Source organism: Eutrigla gurnardus (assembly GCF_963514095.1).
Source record: "Eutrigla gurnardus genome assembly, chromosome: 5".
NCBI lineage: Eukaryota > Metazoa > Chordata > Actinopteri > Perciformes > Triglidae > Eutrigla > Eutrigla gurnardus.
The window spans coordinates 15,960,991-15,983,790 of NC_139919.1; the positions used below are offsets into that span (position 1 = coordinate 15,960,991).

Consider the following 22,800-nt stretch of genomic DNA (forward strand, 5'->3'; position numbering starts at 1 on the left):
AAGACTTAAAGACTTTGCCTGACACCTACTATTGTATCTGTGAAACTTTTATTTTATTTGTGAAAATGCTAAAGGGGAGATTTTGCCGTTTTTGGTCCAGATCAAAAACCAGTGTGCCTAGACCTCTCATATCTGGACTGGATTCATGTACAGACCCTGAAGATTCATAAAAACACAGTCTCTGGTTTGTGAAACCTTTATTCCATTTGTGAAAACCTGGCATAATGAGGTCTATATGCTGGAAAAACAGTATAATGTCCCTTTATTGCACTCGCACACGTGGTAGCGTGGCCGAGCGGTCTAAGGCGCTGGATTAAGGCTCCAGTCTCTTCGGAGGCGTGGGTTCAAATCCCACCGCTGCCAAGATTATTTTCTTCTTATGTCAAAGGAAATGTTGATTTCATCTTAAAGGTTTTCTACCAGTGGAATTCAACATCGCAAGGCGACAAACATACTGCAACACGTCATACACACGGCCAATCTAACGGTATTAGGTTAGTCGTTAGCGGGTGGAACAATAGAGCTGTTAGCAAATCGTATTTATTCGGTTTCTAAAACGGAGTCATAGAAGTGTGGCCGTTTCTCGCTGCATTCAAGCCGCCCGCGGTCCCTAAATCGACATAATATTACACGAAGTTTACCACGTTGAATCAACACAATACAAAAGATGACTGTGATAGTCTGTAATACCCTCTAACTGCAAAAGGTGGATAGCAAACGTTGCGTGTATCGCTGACGTTAATCGAGACACTGTAAAAAGACACGACTTAACCAATTTCGTACGTCGCACAGCGTGTTTTTGTGTGTAATTCTAACCCTACACATGGGCCCACCCACCAGATATTTTATAGAGTTGCAGAGCTTTTATTTTGGTAACAAAAGCCCTCACTCTAAAAGCCGTTCCGGTTCAGTGTAACCGTTCTTTTACAGGATGGCCTCTTCTTCCGGGTTAAAACTGCTTCGAACTTCACAAACCGCAACAGAAGCCCGGAGCGTTCAACTCGGACATTACCCGATGTGTTGTCAGTATTAACTCATTTTAAATTGACCGAATCTCAACTAACCCTCAACTCCCATCAGACATGGCTGGTTTACCGCCCGGAGACCCGCAGCTGGTCTCAATGATCGTTAACCATTTAAAAACACAGGGTCTCTTCGACCAGTTCAGAAGGGACTGCCTGGCAGACGTTGACACAAAGGTAACGATTGAAATAATTAAACAACGTTTAATATTTGGGTGCTTGGCGACTTGGCGGTTTGTCTTGTATCTGATAAAGTAACGTTTATGTTTGAGTATTTTGGGAAACATTGGAAGCGGGTCTCGCCAAAGCAACATCCGACTGTAAACACATCGCATACCTATAACTCAGTTGTTCATTATGGTCGTTGTTCATTATGTGTCGTATATTTTAGGAGAATTGCTAGAGTAAATGTTCTAAGATGTGTGTCCGTTTTCCTTAATTTGAGCCAGTCATTTAATTCATTTTAAGAACTGCATCAAATTAAACGCAGGGCTTTTTGGGGTTGCCATGGTTGTGATATTGGTTTGTGGGAGTATAATACTTGCAAACTCAACCAATTTCTTTCTTTCAGTTCAGTTGTGCTGCACTTTTAATGCAAAAATACCATGCAACATTATTATAACACTAAATAAGGAAGTATATGGGCTATGCATGAACAAATTGCTTTAGTTTGCGGAAAGATGATTCACAAATGAAGAACATGAATCTTGCATAGTGCTGATGTTTGAGGTCAATTCAAGCCAGAGAGATATTTAGTAAACATGCAAAAATAGCCTCTCATCTGTGATCTTTTTCTCTCGCAGCCAGCTTACTTGAACCTGAAACAAAGAGTGGACAACTTTGTGTCAAATCACCTTTCAAACCACACATGGAGCCCTCATTTGAACAAGAACCAGCTGAGAAACAACATCAGACAACTTGTGTTGCAGTAAGTGAGAATGGAGCCATGTCTCCTTTCCATGTCCTGTCCAGACCTGTCAGTTCTTCCCAGAATGGCTGTTATTGTTCTCGTGATGTTTTAGAACTAGTTTTACGCACAAGGAGCCTAAAGTTAAATCAAAACTGTCCTTCTAAGATCTGGGATGCTGGAGCAGGGAGTGGACAGGATCGTGGCCCAGACGGTCGACCCCAAAGTCAACCATATCTTCAGGCCGCAGGTGGAGAGAGTGGTCCGTGAATTTCTGTCACCTGGCAGCTGCTCTGAGGAGCCGCCGCTGCCACCGCCTCCAACAGAGACCAAACCAGACATCAGCATTCCTGAGCAAGGTACGCAGCTTTTGATCTCTTCATCAGCCATGGGGGAATCCCTCCTAAATGTTAAAAATTAAATAAATGCACATTTACTTAGTAAACACAAAACATTGCATTTTTACAGCTTCGTCGTCTGCTCCAGCGACCACTGCAGCCAGCAATGCCATGTCTATCCTGGACACCATAACCTCTCTGAACCAGGAGGCCAGTGTCCGGGCCAGCTCAGATAAAGGACGTAGAGGTCAAGATGAGCCCATGCAGCTGGTAGAGGATGACGAGCAGGACATGAGTGTTGTTGAGGAAGGAGACGGTCACCATGACGGGAGGATACCGGAAGAGGCAGAGGAGCTGGCAACAGAGGTCCAGGCGTTAGATGTGAAAACAGAGGACACTCAAGAACCGATGGATCTGGTAAAAGAGGGGTTAATGGAGGAGCTGAAGATAGAAGAAGAGGAGTCGGGAGTTCAGGAACAGACGGAGGAGGAGAGAGAGAAAGCTGCCAGCAAAACAACTGGAAAACCCACAGAGGAGAAGCAGGATGATGATCTGCTGAAATCTACATGTCAGGCCAAGCAGAAAGCCAGAGAGAGGATAAAGGAAGGTGAGCTGTTGTATCCTCAACCTCTGTACGTGCTTCCAGTTTTACAGCAATGTCATCTGCTGGCACAGAATATTCTTGGTAAAACAACATGTGATAGTTCAGGGATGCAGATGCGTTTTCCTATGGTAGACATGGATATAAGATCATGGAGAGATTATTAGTTGAGCAGTAACCTAGAAACGGAAAACAAGTCGTTTGAGGATTTTGGACTGTTTCTGTTATATTTTTCTGCAACGCCATTTATCCTAGTTATTACAGAATACACAGAATACATGTTCAGGACATATAAACACATGAAAACCACAATGTTCACTGTTAATGGTTTTTGGAAAGAATTGTATAATTGCTGATTTATCGTTTGCCTTGCAGAATACTTTTTGGAGGACTCTGACCTGGAGGGCCTGAGTGACATCACAGTGAGCTCTGTCCACACCAGCGACCTGTCATCCTTCGAGGAACAAAGTGAAGACGATGAGCTGCTCTCCGATTCTTCTGAAGAGGGAGAGCTTCCATCAGATGGTCTCAACCAAGTTTTCTGACTAATATTGAACCGTTTACAGTATCCTAAAGAGTTAAATGTGGTCTCCATCTACTACCACAGATAGTTAATGTTTCGGCTTTGTTGGATTATAATTTTCTTTTAACCAGATCAAGACGATGGAGCAGAAACGAAACAAGCTAGTGGAGATGCAGAAGAAGAGCGCAAACCTCGCCGCAAGGCCTACGTTCACAAGCCCTTCCTCTACTCCCGTTACTATAGCGACTCGGATGATGAAATCACTGTAGAAGAACGGCGGAGATCTGCGGTGAGTTGTATGAGTGTTTACATTAAAGGCACAGCGTTGGATGAATCAAAGACTTACTTTGCAAATGAGTTCATCGCAAAATATAAAACCACATCAATTTTTGTGGTCTTTTGTTTTAATTATTTGCTTTTGGCATTGCTGTCTCTCTAGGCCAAGGACAAAGAGGAAAGGCTGCTCAAGAGACAACAGAACAGAGAGCGAATGGAGGAGAAGCGTAAACAGAAAGCAGCACAGGCTGAAGAACAAGGTATTTGCTGGCATTTGTGAGCAGTCTGCTGTCAAGTGCCTTCACAGTTATGGGCTTGAATTTGGCATCAGTTTGTCACTCTTTTTTTTTTTTTTTTGCTACTTTTTCACAAGAGTGGGGACATGTAACATGAAATCGGTACAAAATCTGTAAATTGCAGGGTGTGATATGTTTGTTCAGTCATGCTGGCTGTATGTTTGATGTATTGTTCCCATCTTAAATATCAAGAACGTCCTCAAAATAGCTTTGTTTACTCTTAACTGACTAGGTTTTGTTTCCTACACAGATTCCAGAAAACAAAAGGGCGGAGACTCTGCTGGGCTGGACGGCCCCAGAGCCAAAGAGGCTCGCAAGGAAAGGAAAGTTCTGGAGAAAAAGATGGCTCTCAACAGGAAGAGGAAGCTAGACTCACGGTAGGTAATCAAAAGCTTGGATGTGAACTCACACCGTTGTTGCTTTACAAAGCAACCAAATGTTTAGATACACAAAATATATACATGGATTAATCAATTTCACCCTTCAGGAAAGAGGGAGATGTCTCGAGCAAAAAGAGAGGAGACACAGAAGGATCCAAGAAAGCGGTACGTGAAAGCCAACATGAATAAAACCGGTTTCATCATGGGCAGCAGGTTTGTCCTTGGATTGGTGAGTTGTAACAAGGAATATTTGTGTTTTGTCATTTTAAAAATTAGGAAATGAAATCTTCAGCCTCAAAGCCCCCGCAACCGAAATTGATAAGAAATCTGTCAGAATCGGCATCTTCCGATGAGAGGAACAGAAGGATGAGCGGCAGCGTGTCCGAAGACTCCAGTGAAACCAAAAAGCTGACAGACAAAGGACGCACACACTCCTTCATCCTGGAGTTAGAGCAAGGTTCCCAAGAGGCTCTCAAACAACGCTCGGTTGGGAAATTTGATCGGATGTCCCGTAAAGAACTTCACTCTAAAGAACGCAAAGAGAAGGAACGCAGCTTGTCGGATGAACGGGCCAAACTCAAACAAAAACAGGAGAAAAAGTCTGAAACTCAGGCAGATGAATCTCAGGTGAAAGATGGTGCTGCTGTTAAAATGTCCTCTGAAGAGAAAGGCGAGAAGAAGCCTAAGCTTAAAAGTGAGAAGAAAATGGCTGCAACCACAAGAGAAGGAAAGCTGTCTTTCTCAGAAGGAGTGGCAGACGACAGTCCTAAAGATGCTACTGTCAAGAAGGCAAAAGCTCCATCTGTGGACACTGTTAAAGCAGAGAAGGACAAAACTAGGGAAAAGGACAAAGATAAGAGCAAAGAAAAGGAAAGAGCCAAAGGAGAGAGAGCTTCAGCTAAAAGTGATTTCAAGCAGCTGCTCCGCCCTGATTCTGCCGGCTCTTCTGAGGATCGGTCCGACATGGAGCCCGGGTCTGACGGCAGCAAAAGGAAAGATAAACACTCCAAGGAAGTCCTGAAAAGGTCAAAGAGCTACACTGAGGACAGGCCAGGAGACAAAGCCAAATCTAAAACGGATGGTAAAGATGGCGAGAAGGAAAAGACTAAAGCAGACCAAGACAGCCAGAAATCAAACAAGTCCAGCTCTGAAATGGACAAAGATCCAAAAAGGGTCAAGCAGGCAGAAAAAGTAAGAATCACAGAAAAATCTAAATCAAAATGCAAAGAGGAAACAAAGACTCCATTGTTATCGAAGACTGATAATAAAGTTCAGAGTTCCGAAGTCAAAAGTACAGGAGGCGCTGCCATCAGCAAACCTGAGACGACAAAGGAGAAGAAAAAAGAGGGAAATGCAAAGGAGCAGCGGAAAGTCTCAGAGGAGCCTCTCCATGAGAAACCAGATATTAAGAGTGCAAAGAAGAAAACGGAGAAGAAGGATAAAATCCCAGAAAAGAAGGATGATGGCCAAGAAGAGAAGAACACACCCATGGAAGACAAATTGGAAAAGTCTGATAAATCTTCAAAGTCTTCTTCTGTTTCCTTACTGGATGCAGAGGAGCAGCCGAAGAAGCCCTCTCTTCTCCAAGACACGAGCACAGACTCCGATCCCGTTACCACCACAGTCCCCACCTCGTTCTCAGACGATACTTGTGACGCGCTCAGCGACATCACTCCCGAGCCACCCGAAGGCGAAACGGAGTCGCAACTGAGCGAGATTCCAGCTGGAGCCGACGCTCTGCTGGCTCTCATGGACGTTTGTACATCAGTAGAGGCACAACTTCAACCTGAGAGCAGTCGGGAGGACGTGATGCCTGAGATGACTCTGCAGGACGCCGATATGAAGATGAAAGAGGCAGCTCTGACTCTGCTCTCCATGGATCCTGACAGTACGGTGGCCTCCACCTTAGTTTGCCATGAACCCAGGCAAGAACCAGAGGTGACTCAGGCTGTCCCACAACCGATGGAAACCACGGCAGCTGAAGAAGAAGAGCCTCCTATGGAAGTGCAATCAGCTGCTGAAGCTGAGTTTACAGCCTCTGAGCCGTCACCGGTTGCATCTCAACAAACTGGTGAGCTTGTTGATGAAAACCCAAACACTGCAGGTAAATACGGTGACTAGAAAATGTATGCATTATTTACTACCTACACATGTCGGAATGTTTCCCCAAATAGAAATCTGTGTTTCTCTTACAGATGTGTCTGAAAATTCAGAGATGGACGGGACGAGGGCTGAAATGTCTCAGTCTCCACAGGTATTTCACTTCTCTATACGCTTTCCCCCTACGGTGTTATCGTGCTGTGGAAAATAATTTTCTGTCTTCTACATAGGAGAAGGACACAACCGCAAATGAATGTCAGGCTCTTTCAAATGAGGATGAAGCTGAAGGTGCAGAAGCTGCTGAAACACAGCCAGATGGAAACATGGCACCACTACCACCAGCACCAGAAGGTTAACTTAAACTTTAAATTCAAATCTTGATCTCCTGTTTTGAACGATGCAATTTATTTTATTTATTTCGATTTCCAATGTGAAGTTTGTGGTTTGATGCAAATACATTTTTATTGAGCAAGCACCGTCTGTGCATCAACTTCATGGTACTCATTTACTGTTTTTGCTTTCTACAATATTTCAGCTGCTAGTGTCGTGTCTGAAGCAGAAGAGGTCAGAGGTCAGATGGATGAAAGCACAACTGCAGTTGCCTCTGATGCCACTGAACAAGATTCAGAAATTACCACTCAACAAGGTGAGTGCCTGAAAACATTGTTGTTGAAAAGAACAGTGTTTTCTTTGACTGTTAATTTACATTCTTATTATTACGTTAGCACAAACTGAGCCAGATGGTGCAGAAACGAAGACGAGCCCAAAGGTGAGGTTCCATTCATGCTTTACACATTTTATTTGTTCACTTTATTAAAATGTTGTTGCGCGACTAAAGTCATTTCTCTTTAACAACAGACAGAGGAAGTGGTAGCTGAGGACAACCAGGCAGACATGGATGTAGATAATAGTAAGTCTTTTCTGTTCTTTAACTTAAATTCAAAACAGTCTGAGTATTGTCAGTGCATAGGCAATATTTTTGTAACCACTAATTCTCCTTTTCACCACTAGGTGAAGCTGAGAGTAAGACGGTGGTGGAAGAAAATATTGCAACAGACAAGAGTGCTTCACAAACTGTAAGTGTTCTCGGTCAAGTTCTTTGCCACACAGTTTGTCTGGATTTAACCCACCTGTAACATTAGCATCCACATTCCTGTTTGATCTAAATCTCCTGTCTGCTCACTCTGTGTATGTATGAAGTTTCTTTTTTAACCTGATATTAACGATATATCTTGTAATTTATGTTCAGATGGAACACGATGTCCCACACAAGACTGAGGAGATCGGAGAATGTGGATCTGAGAGTCAGTCCAAACTAGTCAAACAAACCAGTGAGTTGTTACAGGTTCTCTCAAGTGTTGCTGCTGCAAACATTACCATACATTGTGATATTTACAGTGAAATATATAACACAGTCATTGCTGTTTGTTTGTGTTTTTCAGGCAACGTCTCCAGTGCAGACAGCCAGGAAGATGAGAAGGGATCAGACCTGTCAGAAAAGGTAACGCCACACAATTACATCACGTGTGGCCAAGATATTAGATAGCTGTAGGTGTCGGTACTGTACCCTACCTTCTGTGCTTTTGTGTTATGTAGGAAGAGAAGACAGAGAGCCGTGGAAGACGTAAACGAAAGCTGTCCTCTCTGAGTGTCGCAGCAGTGAAAGAACTTGGTAAGATTTGGTTTTTCCACCATTTCAAGTTTCAAACATTTTGTAAAAGTTTGTTTAAAAATGTTCATTAATTTAATAATCCAATAAGTACTGTTGTTAATGTTTCTGTAATTGATCAGGTGATGAGAGGGATGAAGAGGAAAGTAAAGAGCCTCCGTCTGCTGAGGTGAATACAATAACCACTTATTTGTAAAATGTGTGCTCTGTGTATTCTTGTATTTGACAGCTGTATCTATTTACCCAGAATCCATACTTACTTGCTAATGGACTTTGTGTTTTTTACCTTCAGGAAGCTGATGAGGAGAAGGTTGTGGAGGTCAGAACACCACGCAGGGGTCGATCATCTAAAACCACAGAGGAGGCAGAGACAGACCATCCTAAAGAACCTGAGAAATTAGATGAGACTTCCTCCAGCAGTGGAAGATGTTCAGGAGCTGCTGCCAAAGATGCCACTGCTGGTAAATTGTCAAATTAAAATTAGCCAACAACAATGTCGTTAAAGTCTGAAAAATTACAATTTGAGTGAGTACATATTTTAGAGATGGATAAATATTTAGGCCTGAAACACGTGTTCCGGGTTTTACTATACAGGGATTATTAATTATACTTTTCATCCTAGTTGTCATATTAAACTGTGCACCAGCCAAAATATTCAGCATTTTTATTTGACCTACAAAATGGAGTTGAAAAAGAAATTGTCAAGGATAGCAATTATTTCACTGTGAATATGAAGTAATTCCTCTGTTTGACTTTAAAATGAACAAGTTGTCCTTCTCTGAGCTAGCAAATAAGTGTTGCAGAATTTACAATAATATGAGTCTTAACTCTGTTTTCTGTGGTGTTGCTATTATTGCTATTTTTGTTTTAACATCAGATAATCAGAAGAAGGATGAGAATAAAGACGAGGACAGCACTGAGAGAGAAGAGGTACGTTAATAGATATTCTAGAGGACATCGGGTGCATTCCACTGTATCTTATCATTTTTAGTGTTTTTCACAATATTTCCAATCCGTAGAGAACTGAAGAGGAAAGTGGACCAAAGAAAATTGCACGACTAGAAAGTGAAGTCAATCTGCCGTCTCCTGTTCCAGAAGACACTGAAGCTGGAGGAATCTCTGACCCCAAAGAGACCGCTGACATGCGTCCGTTTATTTTTTCATTATTATGATTGATAATTTAATTCTTCTGTTTTGATCTTAAAATGGCTGAAAGAACTAGGCACTCTATAAATGGTAAATAATGTTAGGGAGAGGTTTTATTTTTCCTGTCATCTCTGTTAACAGCCTGTAAATGAGTAAGAATGAGTGATTTGGCAATACAGGATTCATTTTTTTTTTTATTATTATTATTTTTGATTATATTCCAGGTAAACCAGCAAGGAAGAGGAAGAGATCCGAGAAAATGGAGGAATCTTTGGAGGTGAGATTTGTTTTCTTTGTGAATTAAAACATCCTGGTTTGGAATTTACACCCAAATTTGTATTCAAATCTCCATTTTCTCTCCACTTGACTTGATGTGTATTCAAATATAACATCTGATTCTACAGGCTGAAGAGGAGCTGACGAAGGACGCCAGTCAACACGAACCAAGTGATCAACAACCCGACAGCGGTGGTGAGAAAACACACTTTAAACATTACTATGCAGGTTCTTGACTACTGTATCTAAAACAATCTATCTAAATGTCATGGTGGTCATTTCCACCATGACATCCAGCCAAATACCCCCTCAGAAGCATTTTTAGCGATCGTCAACATTGGTCAAGATAGGGCTATCAGCCGAATGGCTTAGTACTGGCACTAATGGTACATTTTGTATATCTCGTAAATTACCCCACTAATAATAAAAGAACAGTATTATCTTGTACATCAGGTCAACACTTGTCAACCCTTGTTGACCTGATAATACAAGCATTTAATAAAAATTCTGCAACACTTTTTCATACTCTCCCGTGAAACTTGCGTCACGGAAACGGCTTGGTAAACACGGAAGTGGCGTCAACGCTGTGGTAGCGTTAGCAACCGAGGATAGAAGCCATTAGCAAGTGTTCTTTTAAATAAACTCCTGGTGTACTTACACACTTTCAAATGCCTCATTTTGTGAGTACAGACCCTATGTGTACTACTGCAGAAGTTTGGTAACATTCCATGCATTATTAGTGGGGTACTTTACGAGATATACAAAATGTACCATCACGCTAGTACTAAGCCATTCGGCTGATAGCCATATCTTGACCAATGTTGACCATCGCTAAAAATGCTTCTGAGGAGGTATTTGGCTGGATGTCATGGTGGAAATGACCTAGGGTGCATTGTACTCCGAACCATCACTTTAAGAGCTGAATACGTATTGTAGAGACAAGACAGCACAACAATTTTGAGTGAAGAGGAAACTGAGTTACCTTTTTAAAGCTTTTTGTATTGCACATTTTGTCTTCTTCCAGGTTGTTCCCCTTCAGTGAGCCAAGCAGAGGGTGAAGAGATCTGCAGCGAGGAGAAACCAGATGATGTATGTTGGCAGTACCATTTAGAAACCACAGTGGTTCTTAAAAATGTCTCTGTATGTTGTAAACACTGTATGTCCATCCATCAAAATGCTGTACTGTCTCCATTGTATGTGTAAGGTAACATTTAACCTCTTACCTTTTTCATTCTCAAACTCTCATCAGACTTAGGGAATAATGATAATGTGAATTTAACGCCTCAGGTTGAGGAGGAGCACCAAGGGGAGCCCGAGGAGGAGCACCAAGAGGAGCCCCAAGGGGAGCACCAAGGGGAGCAACAAGAGGAGCCCCAAGGGGAGCAACAAGAGGAGCCCCAAGGGGAGCCCCATGAGGAGCCACAAGGGGAGCCCCAAGGGGAGCACCAAGGGGAGCCCCAAGGGGAGCAACAAGAGGAGCCCCAAGGGGAGCAACAAGAGGAGCCCCAAGGGGAGCAACAAGAGGAGCCCCAAGGGGAGCAACCAGGGGAGCCCCAAGAGGAGCAACAAGATGAGCCCCAAGAGGAGCAACAAGAGGAGCAACAAGGGGAGCAGGAGACGACTCCAAGGAGACCCGGTCGAAGAGGACGATTGCCAAAGTCAGCGGCAGCCACAGAGGAACTAGGTGAGGACATTTAAACCTTGATCCAAATCCTACTAGAAATGGTTTGTTGCAAAGGAATGAACATCTAAGCTTGAGAAAAGTTAATTGACTATTGAATTGATTGTTACAAGTTATGATTATTGAATTAGTGTGATATTATTACTAATATTTTTCAAGCTTTACAGCAGTATAAAGCTTGAAAAATATTAGTAATAATAATCACACTTATGTTAGTGATATGCTGGTGAAAGATAAAAGTGTTTCTCATCTGGGTGTTATGATATGTGTTTGTTGAAGAATTGGGTATATCTCCAGTTTGGATATCAAAACTGTGATACCTGCGCCCTTTTATCATCGTTCTCACAGATAAAAAGGACAAAAAGGCTGAAGAAAGTGAACAGAATGATGATGAGGAGGACGATGACGGTGAGAAAGAGGAAGGAGGGAAGGGAACTGCAACCAGAGCGACCACGCGGTCAGCAGCTCGCCTGGAGGCTGAAAGGTACTACTAATGTAGAGATGGACTGGTGGAAATTCCATCACTCCTATATGAGGATTGCATATCATTATGGACCCATAATTCAAACTTTACCAGAACTTTATTATTTGGTCAAAACTCTGCAGTTAAAGTTTATTTATTTAATTGTATTTGTAAGGGACCCTGTACAATATTAAATATAAATGTTACCATTTGATGCATTGTACCAGTTAGCCGTCTGCTGTTTAAGCCTACTAATTAAATCTTAAAAACATGGTTGATCACAAAACTCCAGAACACCTGCCAATGAAATTATACGATAATTCATATTTGATATTGTGCAGTCCCAGTTCTGAGACACTGTCACCCTCTGTGGCCATGAATGAGCCTCTGTTTGCTTTAGTGCTGAATGTTTGCACTCTGAAGCACCCAGCGGGCATCATCAATGTCACATCCTATTAAACGAAAGCAGAGGGGAAGATTTATCACAACGGCAACAACTGTTGTTCCACATTTTGTTTTTATTGCTCCTCAGAAACAAGCCAAGTAAACCATCCACCCGGGCGAGTCGACAGAACGGTAAAGAAGAGACCACAGCTGGCACGCGGTGAGTTTGTCTCATTGAGGTTCAGCAGTACGAACCAGCTTTAAGGGGAATCCGACCAAAACTGGCCACGAGGTCGCTGCTCTGAGAAAGACAACATTTTACCAAACGTTTCCCGGAATGGCCAGCAGACTTAAAGCACATGTTCTGGCTGTGTCACAATCTCTTCACATTCTGGTGAAGTATTTTTAAAGCATTCAGTGAAATGTTTTTAACCCAGTTTGACCCCGACCCAGTGTGTGCTCTGGTTTAACATGAAATGCATCCCGTGCTCTCTTATTGTATAAAGCCTATGTGGTCATAGCTTTCACCACACTCCTTTTTAATCTTTTTCAAATGGAAGCCGTATGCTCCTTTTTAGATGTAGTATTACTTCAATATGCAGTGGTTCATAAATCTTTATCTGTGAAAAAATGCATTTTACTACCTATCTTAGGCAAGTTTTTGTCAGAAATATTCCTTTATTTTGTTTTTGAACATGAACTGGACCCTTTTTTTCTCATTCACTCTTTTCTCTATTTAATGGGAATGTGGTCACACCAGGTTCACTTGTATTTAGCAAAGGAGTACTTGTTATTGCAACACTTTTCTGGAGTAACTCTTGAATTAACAAAGATACATTTTTATAGCACCTAAATATGACACGGGCTGACACTTGTTCCTTGTTTCCCTCCTGCAGCGGGACGAGGGGCCAGGCAGGAGCAGTAGCGGCGGTGAAGGGGGGCCGCAAACAGGAGGCCAGCCCCCCTGCGGTGCGAACGCGGGGAGGACAGAAATCAGAGGAGCCCCCTTCCAAGCGAGCCAAACGCTGAAACCTCAGACAGCGGTGGACTGATTCGCCCCGGCAGCGTTTTCTCTGCACTCCATATTCATGTCAGTTTTGTTATTGGAGGTCAAAAAGCCTTTACAGTCCGTTAGCACGTAAAGCTGTTTCTGCTTCATTGGCTGTAGATATTGAAAAGCTCTGGACGGTATTACACTCCTTTGATCGTTGAGTGTATACCTGCGGATCTGTGTAGGAATCCTTCTACTGCACTACGCCCATATGGTTTGGATCAGACTTCATCATTCCTCCATTTATTCAGTAATGCACAGTGAATTAGAGTATTTCAGCCCAATCAAAGGCCTAACGTGCAGCAGAGTTGTGCTTTGAGATAAAGAGGGTGAACTGAAATCAGAGGCCAGAGTTTGTCTCCGTTCCTGCTGAGACTGTTTGTAAATTGTACATAGAAATCACGGTAAAGTGTCTTAATGTCTTCATTGGGAATTTGATTTTTCAATATTCATTCTGTGAATGAAAGAAGTTTTCCTCTGACTTTTTAAAGTTTTTTTGTTTTTGTTTTTGTACTTAATGTAAGGGAAGTATTTTTTTTTTATATTAACAGGAGTATTAGTCACACACAGGAAAAACATGTAAGCAGTTTCTCTACAAACTGAATTCTTCATGACATTTGTAACACGCTACAACGGACAAAGAACTGTTTCTAACTGTTTAAATGGAGGTGAAGTTATTGTTTGAGTTACTGTATGACAATAGTAACGGTGTTAGATATCTTGCCTACCTGTCAATCTAAAGATGTGTTTTTCTTAAATGTACAAATACTGACTATTGTTTGCTTTTTTAAAAACATAATTTTAAGCCACTTTGTTTTTTCATTTTTAGATGGTTAAAACATTTACACATTTCAATATCCAGTATATACTTAAATTATATCTTTTTACTTTTCGGAAAGCTGCTTTACAACAGATGAAGAAAACCTAAACAGTTTAGTGTTTTTTCAGATGTTGTAAAGCAGTTTAAAACTGTGCTACTTCGGTTTTTCAAAACTCTGAATCTGAAATATTTGTTTATGAAAAGATAAAATGGGGCACTGAGCGGAATATACAGATTTGTATTAATTTACCCTTATTATGTCTCGAACGTTATCTCCTGTGTTTCCTAAATGGATGTGCTGTCTGTAAATGTGTAAATAGCCAAAGCACTTAACCAATCGCCTGTGAGCGGAGAAGAGGAGAGGACATTCCTGCCTGCTAATGGGGGATAAAACTGACAAACTCAGAATGAAATATTCCCCCGTCATTAACACGTTAGGAGGCTTTAATCGCTGCACCTGAACTTACGGGATCCAAAAAGCATGGAGGGGTTACGGAAAGAGAGTTCTCTGGGTAAAGTTTTCCAACCATTCCTGTGGATTGCTAAATTTGATTCCTTAAAGGTGTACCTCTCCCAGGTATTTCCTGGTGCTGCAATCCAAGCCTTAAAATATTAGCTCTCATTTAAAGGTTTGGATCAGCTTTCATTTAGCCACCAGGTCTGGCACACAAACAGCGCTCCTTTCACTGACCGATGCCATTGGAGCAACTTGAGACGTCATTTTATTATACGTCGTTTGCATTGTAGTCCAAAATTATTTTTTGAATTTGCCAAGCGGGTTTCTACTGCTGAGTATCAGCAGTTTGAGGCACATTAGACTGATTTATAGGCGGCATGTTTTATGTATGAGATGGAGAAATGCTTCAGCTCAGCAGGGACCTCACACAGCAAGAATTTAGAAAGGCAGAGAAAGCAGCAACACGGAATAATCTAAATATATCGCTTTAACGGCTGCTGCGCGGATCTGGACAAATGTTGAGCTGCGTTTAGGTGCGTTGAATCTTTTGTAACTTAAAGTATTTTTATACATAGTGTAAGAAAAGAAATGTCGGCTCTCGATCACAAACAAGTCAAACTTTTACTCCTTTTCCCTCATTTTTTCAACGTTTTCAAATACCTTCATCGGGGCGGTGTCAAAAGTTCTTTCTAGTTTCATTATGGCCAGTCATGTTACTTTTAAATCAACGATACAAAAAAATGACTATCATTTTTTAATAAAGGTATTTACAAATATTTACTCAGTGGATAAAGAAACATCGACAGGGGAAATATGAACGGAAATACAAAATATTCTGCTGGAACGATCACTTCATTAGTGGATGTACATAAAATTAATCAGCAACTTTTTAAAAAAGTATATCGTTTCTAGTTGTTTAAAATGTGCCAATTTGCCCTTGCTCATGTTTTCCACTAGTTTTGCATTGATTGATAAAGACTCAACAGATTATTTGATAGAGAAAATAATCGTTGGTTGCGGCTCTACACATTACAACCAACTCATCACAACAATCTCCAACAATGGAATAATGTCCATTCAACAATGGGTAAAAGGGCAGAATCACTATTTTTCAAGTCAGCTTTCTTCTGCATATTAACATTATGATTGCCCATAAACATTAAGAGACAGAAGAGTACACCATATTTTAAAACACTGGACTTAAAATAAAAAAGTATGAAATACTTGTCTTCTGACAGCTTGTGTATTGAAATTTCTATTAGTGTCATACACTCGAGTGTATATTGTGTGAAGTAAGTTATTTTTTAAAGATGATGGTAAAGTTGTTATGTAAACTTAATATTGATGGAGATCAAAACTGCACAAGTACGCAGATATTTTAGTTCAGTAAAAGTAGCAGAAATATGTAATGTGTACGTGTATGTAAATATACTCGACATACTAAAAGTAAAGCTATTAACAATGCAGACTGGCCCATTTCAGGACCATATGTTTTGTATTAATAGATTATCGTTGCTGAGTCGGTACCTCAAAGTGACGGTACCGTGTGGGACTCTTCATTATGGGTCCAGGTCATTTGGTTCTGGCAGGACACACTGCCCTGGCTTCATTCAGTATCTAAATGTGAAGCAGGGAAAAAAAAAACCTGACTATGATACAAGACACCAACAACATAAGCTGCCTCAAACCTCCTCACATCTCCTTCCTTTCTGCTGGTGGGTCGCGGTGCAGTTTATCCAGCAGAGAGCTGTGGAAAGATGGCGGTTTCACACAGCTGTCAACTGGAATAGAGGTAACTACTGAGGGGATCCTCGCAGGCTGCAAGGATAAGGGGGCTCACTCACCGCTGCTGCTGCCTCTCTGCACTGGGAGTGGTCTTTCCTCTACTGGGGATTAGGCCAGCACTGAACATAATGCCTGCCCATTCAGCCACTCCTCTCACAAGACATAAAAGTTAACAGGTGTTTAATGTCAGAAGTGTTTCATGCGAGAGTCGTAGAAATAGCCAGCGACAGGCAGCGGGGAGGGGTGATGACTGAGAGGCTTTTTTTCCTCATTCTTTTGCAGTGTTGAAATAGTTCTGCGTTTGAGTTGAGATTCGGATCGACTGCTGGCATCCGAGGCTGCAACAAACACACACCAGAGCGCAGGCTCCTCTTTTCTTCGAAAATATGCGTTTCATGACCAACATTTTGAGGTCAAATTGAGCGGTCGCAGTGTGTCAGCATTGTGTGAAGTCCAACAAGCATCATATGTTTGGTCTGGCGTAATACAGAGTTCAGACGGGTTTAATTATCCTTGATTCTTAACTTTACGATGCGGTCTGTTGACGTCAATTTACTTCCTAAAACTACAATAACCTGTTGCAGGAAGTAGTAGTTTGTGTCAAAATGAACACAACATAAAAAACAGCAAACAATTACAGAGTTGTGGTTATTCTCTTCTGGGTAGATGACACATTTTATACATATTTGATATTAAACTGAATATATTTGGGTTTCAGACTGATGGTTTAATACATCAAAGCAATATATATATATATATATATATATATATATATATGAAGACTGAACACTGGTGTAAATATATTCACGGTGCATAAAGTGTGTATTCATCCGCAGCTCAACAGTCATCGACAAATTCACTATTAACTGCTGTTCTGAGTAATGTTTGATAAAAATCACAGAGCCCAGCTGTTTCGGGAAATTCCTTGGCCTTTTTGTTTAATTACTTTTTTTCATATTTATGTTTTCAGTAAATTGGCTAAGAGTCACAGACTGTGTCGGGATTGATAATAAAAAACGATAAAAAAAAAGGATTTTCTGCTGTTGTCTATTTTTTATCATCAAAATGTATCTTTGTTTTCGCCGGACAAAACAAGATTCCGTGTTGAATTTTATATAGACTAAATGATTATTTGATATGGACAGAGATGAATAGACAACAGCCCTACTTCTGTAATGTAAACTATAAAAACTTGTCAGGGAGGTAAATCTGTTATCTGCAGATATCCAAAACACTCGTCGGCTGCAGCTGCAGTTTGTGAGACAGACTTCACCGAAAAGAAAAAGGCACATAATGTCTCAATTTCTAAATGATGCTTGAAGCTTTCATAACTACATCAACTCCACTGTTCACCAGTGGTGTTTACCATGTGACATGAAACCACTGAAAGGGGTCCACTGCTTTGAAGGACGTCTTTATTTAGGCGTGAGCGGAGGAGAAAAGGAGCCGGTCACAGAGACCTGAGCAGGCAGCCAAAGCCTCTTCAGGACCTGAGACGCCTTTCATGATGTGCTTGAGCTGCGTGCATTATCTGTTGCATGCCAGAGGCGGCTGGAAGCTCGTTTGTCAGCTCGTTTGTCAGCACGGCAGAGCCAAAAAATAAACTATAAATCACATCTGCACTATCTACACACATTAATTGGACTGTAACAGCGGGCTATCCCCCCCACTTTTGCTCCTGTGTCTCAGTAATGCAACCATTGCTGAGATGTTTTGAATAGCTTCCAAGAGACGTAGGGACGTCTCGCTGCTCGTCTCTTGCTTCCATTTACTGTATTAAGTGTTCTGTCCCAAGGGCTCTTCCATTTAGTGCTCCATCGCATGCAAAGATCATTTTTCTTTGGGAGAGAGGGTTCAATTGTAACTTAGGCGACTAAAAACATACTTAAAGCTGGCAGTAACCCCTCCCATTCCTTCCCTTTCCTTCCACTTTCCAATGTTGAGGTAGATTAAGGGTGCTATCATGGTGGATCTGATATTTGAGGGCATTTTCGTAGCATTAACCGCAAATGACTCTTGGCAGTGCCCCCTCATGTATTGCTCCATCTGAATACAATTTGGCAGCGATTCTCACATAAGAAGAAGAAGAAGAAGAAGGGGGTAGTAAGGCATGCTGTGAGCCTCCTTCTTCATACCAGCGTGCAAGAAAAAAAGTCAAGACCTGTCATAAACACACCCAGAAGAAAGGAGGGGAAACAGAGACGTTACCACGGCGACTGGCATGTTACTGCATCAGGCACGATTGCTGTTTAAACCACCAAATTAAAGTTACAAGAAGAGGCAGGAAAAAGAGGAGCTGATGGTGGTGGTGGGTGGAGGAGCAAACGTAATAGCCTAATATGCCATTACAGTTTATTTCTTTACTGGAAAGGTGGTGGGAATTTCACCCCGGTGTTAAACTGGAGGAGAGCAGACAAAGAGTCTGGGGATGTTAAGTAATCGTGTCAGTGTAGATAGAAGAGGAAGAGAAAATATACCCTTTCCCGGCATTGCTATTATGTAGCAATCACCTCACCTTTCCATGACGGCAGGTTCACGTCCTCACCAGCAGAGGGAGACCTCCTGTCCAACAGCAGCAAACCAGGTTCAGCTTTATGTATGACTGTAAAACACAAAAATGCTTAACGTAAACAGCAAAGTGTCTGTTCCATGTTGAGTTTTCCATTTTTTGTTTATGCAATATTAATCCTCAAGACATTTCATAAACAACTAATTATCTAAGTCGTATCAAGCAAAAATACCATAAATCTATATAAAGGTTCCAGCTACTCATATTGGTACTTTCTCTTGTTTTCCATTATTGTACATTGAATATTTTGGGATTAGGACAAAATAAAGACCCCACTCTTGGATTATGCTTTGGCCATCCTGTCTTCTAGTTTCTCACATTTTAGAGATAGTCTCCAGCTGTGGTCGAATGGTCGTTTGTCCTTACTTCTACTCTGTGGCATTACTTCACAGATTAAATTTTAACATGAAAATCAAGTGATGGGTTTAAAAATGTGAATAAAAAAATTTGATAAAGCAGATTAAACTATGTATATTATGAAGCAGTAAATTGGCTCCACCTCGACCAACTGCATTAAAGTACCACTGAGAAATGATTATATTAGGTCAGTAATAATATAATAGAACATTGACAGGGGCCATGCTGCATAATGAGTTTCTGACACAGGATTTTGAATGCATGATTTATTTGACCTGTAATAATTAATAATAATAATTATATTTTATTTTGACTGTATGACTACTTTGACTTCAGTTAATGATCAAACCTGCTGACCTGAAATAAGCCACTGACTGTGACATTAACTACAGAATACTACAGATTATGATTCATATCAGGAACAATTTGAAATATTTAAAGCTATATGTTACTTTATTGAGAGTTGTTATATTATCACGTATTGCCTCACATGCTTTTTTGAGTTTTTCCAATAATTAAATATAAATACATTTCCCCTTGCTCAGATGTTGGCCTCCCCTTTGGGCTGAGTGTAAATCCCATCATCCCAGCAGTGTATCTGTTTTAAATGCCCCTGCAGTTGTCTGAATGAAAAACACTGCTGTTTACATTTCCTGCCACTTACAGCTACTTGCTGCTTATTACTCTTCCTCGCGGTGTGGTTACCAAAACACAGAGTAACCCGTGAAGTTCTGCTCGACATCACATTGATAGGCGCACACTGACTCACTTTGTCGGGGTTTTGGCAGACAGTTGTATTTATTTTCCATTTTCTTTCTCAGGGTAAAGCAGACTGTGTACGGTCGGCAAGGCCGGTTTTAGGACAAAAGACAACAGTATGAAAAGAATGTGTGAAGGACACAGAGAGAAAAAAACACCCTTCTACGCTATAAGATAATTTAAAATGCGATGTACCACTTGTGTTTCGGCCTTGGGAGGAATGAGTAGTTTCTAAAGGGCAGGGTACGTGAAAGTATCCAGACGGTGTCAGCGGTTTGTGCCTTTCCCTTTTCCCAGTTGTGTTTTCGTTTTGCGGTGATCCAGACTTTCATCCCTGAGGTCACATCCAGCCCCGACACAATGCCACATAAAGTCATTCAATTTATTTCCACTGAGCGGGACAACACAGTTAAACCAGGTTAGAGTGTTTATGAGATTTACAGTTTTTTAAAGAAGCATCTGTCTTTGTAGCAGTAATAATGTCCCAATATCTAATAGTCTTATTAATAGTGCATGATCTATTGCATAGAGGAAGGTTCAGTCTTCCAGAGGAAGATGTCAAAAGATGGGGAGGTATTTCCAGTGGCCACTAGATGGTATAATATATGCATGCAAGGGGTTTGCAAAAGGTGACAGCAGCATTGGAGTTATATTAATATTATGAGACTTTTAGCCATTTTTTAAATTCATTTTCATGATTCTTCTGAAAATGTTGAGGGCAACAACGATCTTAATGAGATTAATGATATCATATACATCGGGGCGTTAATTATACAAATCAAGTGACATGGAGGAGATAAGTTATTGATCATTTATTTTACGGGTAAATATTTAGAACTAGATCATTTCATCCGCCTTTTCATAGACGTTTATCAGCAACCGCCACATTAATTAGGCCTCCGGCGACGAGAAATAATGACAGACCTTTATGGATGAAGCAGATATGCGAAAAGTAATTTAAGTTTAAAAGTGTGTTATTACGCGCTCGGTCTGTTGGTTTATGCAGAAAATACAGCAGGACTCAAACTAATGATGCAAATTAAAGCGCCATCGTTCATCTTCTGCACTGACGGAGCTTTTCTTTACTTTTCGATTTGAATATTGTTTTCTTATCAGCAGTTACATTTCTAGTTTAAAAAAAAATCAACTATTATCAAATGTGAGCATTATTATTATTATTATTATTATTATTATTATTATTATAACTATGATTATTATTATCATGACGCCTATTTCCATAATGCTTAAATTAACATGATGTCTCTTATTTGATTAAACATCACCTTCATCGATGCAGCACTGAAATAATCAGGGCGCTCTTATTAATATGTGTTCAATGTACACAAGCCTGATTAATTTCACTCAATATTAATTTAATTAATTCAATAATCAACAGTCGGAAGCTCGAGCCATTTATTAAAGCTGGTTACATGAATGAAGACGGAGAGTGGAATAATTCCACAGAAACACTGTTATAACGGTTATTAGGAATAAAAATAAAAGTTGATAAGTCTGCTGGATATAATAAGCCTCTAAGACAGAAACCAACTAATTAATCTGCATTTTAGCGGTCTTGTGTCAAATATCTCCCCATGCACTTTTAACGCGAGTGAAATCATTTTAATGCTATTTTCCGAAATATAATCTTAAGGACCATTTGCATTGTTATTGGCTGGTGAATGAAAACAGCAGAAAAACTGTGAGACCTGCTCTGTAGACTGGCGACGTGAAACACGGCAGAGGTCACGGTCCGGATCTGCAGCGACAGATGTTTGTGCACTTAAACCCCCGAGACCGAGCTGAGATCCACACTTCATATCTTATAATATAATACGTAATAATGCGTCTGTGCGCAATGACTGTGACGTGTACAAATAAATAGTAAGCAGAGGATCAACACCAGGTAAACGAAAAGAAAAACAAGCTTTACGCAGCAAAAACTTAAATCTGAGAATTCATTCTTCTGCACAAATGGACTTTGTATCGAGTCAAATATTTCGCCCAGAAACAGAAATCACTGTTTATGGGACGCTGACTGGCGCTCAAACGGATATATGAGCAGCCTGTAACCTATTATCAAATATTTGACCACGTCTGATGAGAACATTTAACATCATAAAAGGAGGTTACAGGAGCTGCTTGCTATTTTAAACGCATGTTTATAGAAAGCAACAATTTGTTTTGCGCACAAGCTGAGGCCTACCTGGTCATGGCGGTCATGATGGAGGCTGCCGAGGGACAAACACGAGCACTTCTATGACGTGAAGGCTTAATAAAAGTAGACACGGTGAATTAGTAACAACCGGACACACGTTAGTCAGTGGCCCAAATGTTACCAAAAAAAACCTCACATTGCACGTAACGCGCCGGACTCCCTGCAGACCTGTTTGGATGATGAAGGGTTAAGTTAAACAAAACAAAAAAGATGACATATCCTACGCATTTATTGTCCCGCTGCTGCATTCAAGTAATGCACGGAAAATGGGAAACAGGACATTATTTGTCTTTTGTTTTTGTTTCTTTGACTGATGCTGCTGCTGGTTGCGTGCTTCTTGATATCCGACGTTACCTACAGGATTTGGCTTTTTTTCTGGCTGCACAAACGTTGAACATTACCAGCACACACATTTGCACTTCAGCCTCAGTAAGCCTAAATCATTCATCCAACTCAACAAGACTTTTAACACACAATGCAGAGACGCAGTCTCCTCTCCTGTTTGAGGATTAATAGTGTGTGTGGTTTGCAACCTTCATGCCAGTTCAGCCTCCTGCGAACAACTTCGACCAAAAAAGTATTTCACTTTTTCCCACCCGGTTGAAAGCAGCATGACGTAGTTTACAGTGGCCAATCGCGAAGCGGCTTTCTTCCTCTCCGGGCCAATAGGAGGCGACGAGTAGTGCCTGTCACTCACAGGTGAGGGTGGATGGTAAAAAAAAAAG

At 41.0% G+C, this 22,800-nt stretch overlaps 1 protein-coding gene and 1 long non-coding RNA gene across 3 annotated transcripts; one reads left to right on the forward strand and one right to left on the reverse strand.

The window, feature by feature from the left end:
* The first annotated feature begins 961 nt into the window (after positions 1-961).
* Positions 962-13,897, forward strand: bod1l1 (biorientation of chromosomes in cell division 1-like 1). 2 transcript variants are annotated; one of them, XM_084009050.1, is made up of 30 exons: positions 962-1,199; positions 1,826-1,950; positions 2,098-2,288; positions 2,398-2,874; positions 3,244-3,393; positions 3,523-3,680; positions 3,831-3,927; positions 4,214-4,340; positions 4,451-4,508; positions 4,620-6,447; positions 6,539-6,597; positions 6,674-6,794; positions 6,979-7,089; positions 7,169-7,212; positions 7,302-7,353; positions 7,455-7,519; positions 7,693-7,774; positions 7,886-7,944; positions 8,040-8,115; positions 8,235-8,281; positions 8,405-8,573; positions 8,984-9,042; positions 9,132-9,258; positions 9,483-9,535; positions 9,663-9,729; positions 10,559-10,623; positions 10,822-11,218; positions 11,564-11,699; positions 12,211-12,282; positions 12,959-13,897. In XM_084009050.1, the coding sequence occupies exons 1-30, from the start codon at positions 1,083-1,085 to the stop codon at positions 13,089-13,091; spliced, it is 5,322 nt and encodes a 1,773-aa protein (XP_083865176.1). In that variant the 5' UTR covers positions 962-1,082; the 3' UTR covers positions 13,092-13,897. The 2 variants fall into 2 exon arrangements, with proteins under 2 accessions (XP_083865176.1, XP_083865177.1); XM_084009051.1 differs by having other exon boundaries at positions 8,990-9,042; positions 12,959-13,896.
* LOC311013121 lies at positions 8,434-22,244 on the reverse strand. The gene is made up of 4 exons (XR_014597109.1): positions 22,064-22,244; positions 18,691-18,777; positions 10,517-10,598; positions 8,434-8,570 (listed from the first exon to the last, which is right to left on the reverse strand). It is a non-coding gene; the product is annotated as an uncharacterized lncRNA (long non-coding RNA).
* Between the last annotated feature and the right edge of the window lie 556 nt (positions 22,245-22,800).

What these genes read in the sequence shown, in the direction of transcription:
- bod1l1 (XM_084009050.1), top strand. Translation starts at nt 1,083, where the DNA reads ATGGCTGGTTTACCGCCCGGAGACCCGCAGCTGGTCTCAATGATCGTT. An exon ending in ATCAGACAACTTGTGTTGCA is followed by an intron (nt 1,951 to 2,097) that starts GTAAGTGAGAAT and finishes TGTCCTTCTAAG; the next exon opens with ATCTGGGATGCTGGAGCAGG. An exon ending in AAATGTCTCAGTCTCCACAG is followed by an intron (nt 6,598 to 6,673) that starts GTATTTCACTTC and finishes TCTTCTACATAG; the next exon opens with GAGAAGGACACAACCGCAAA.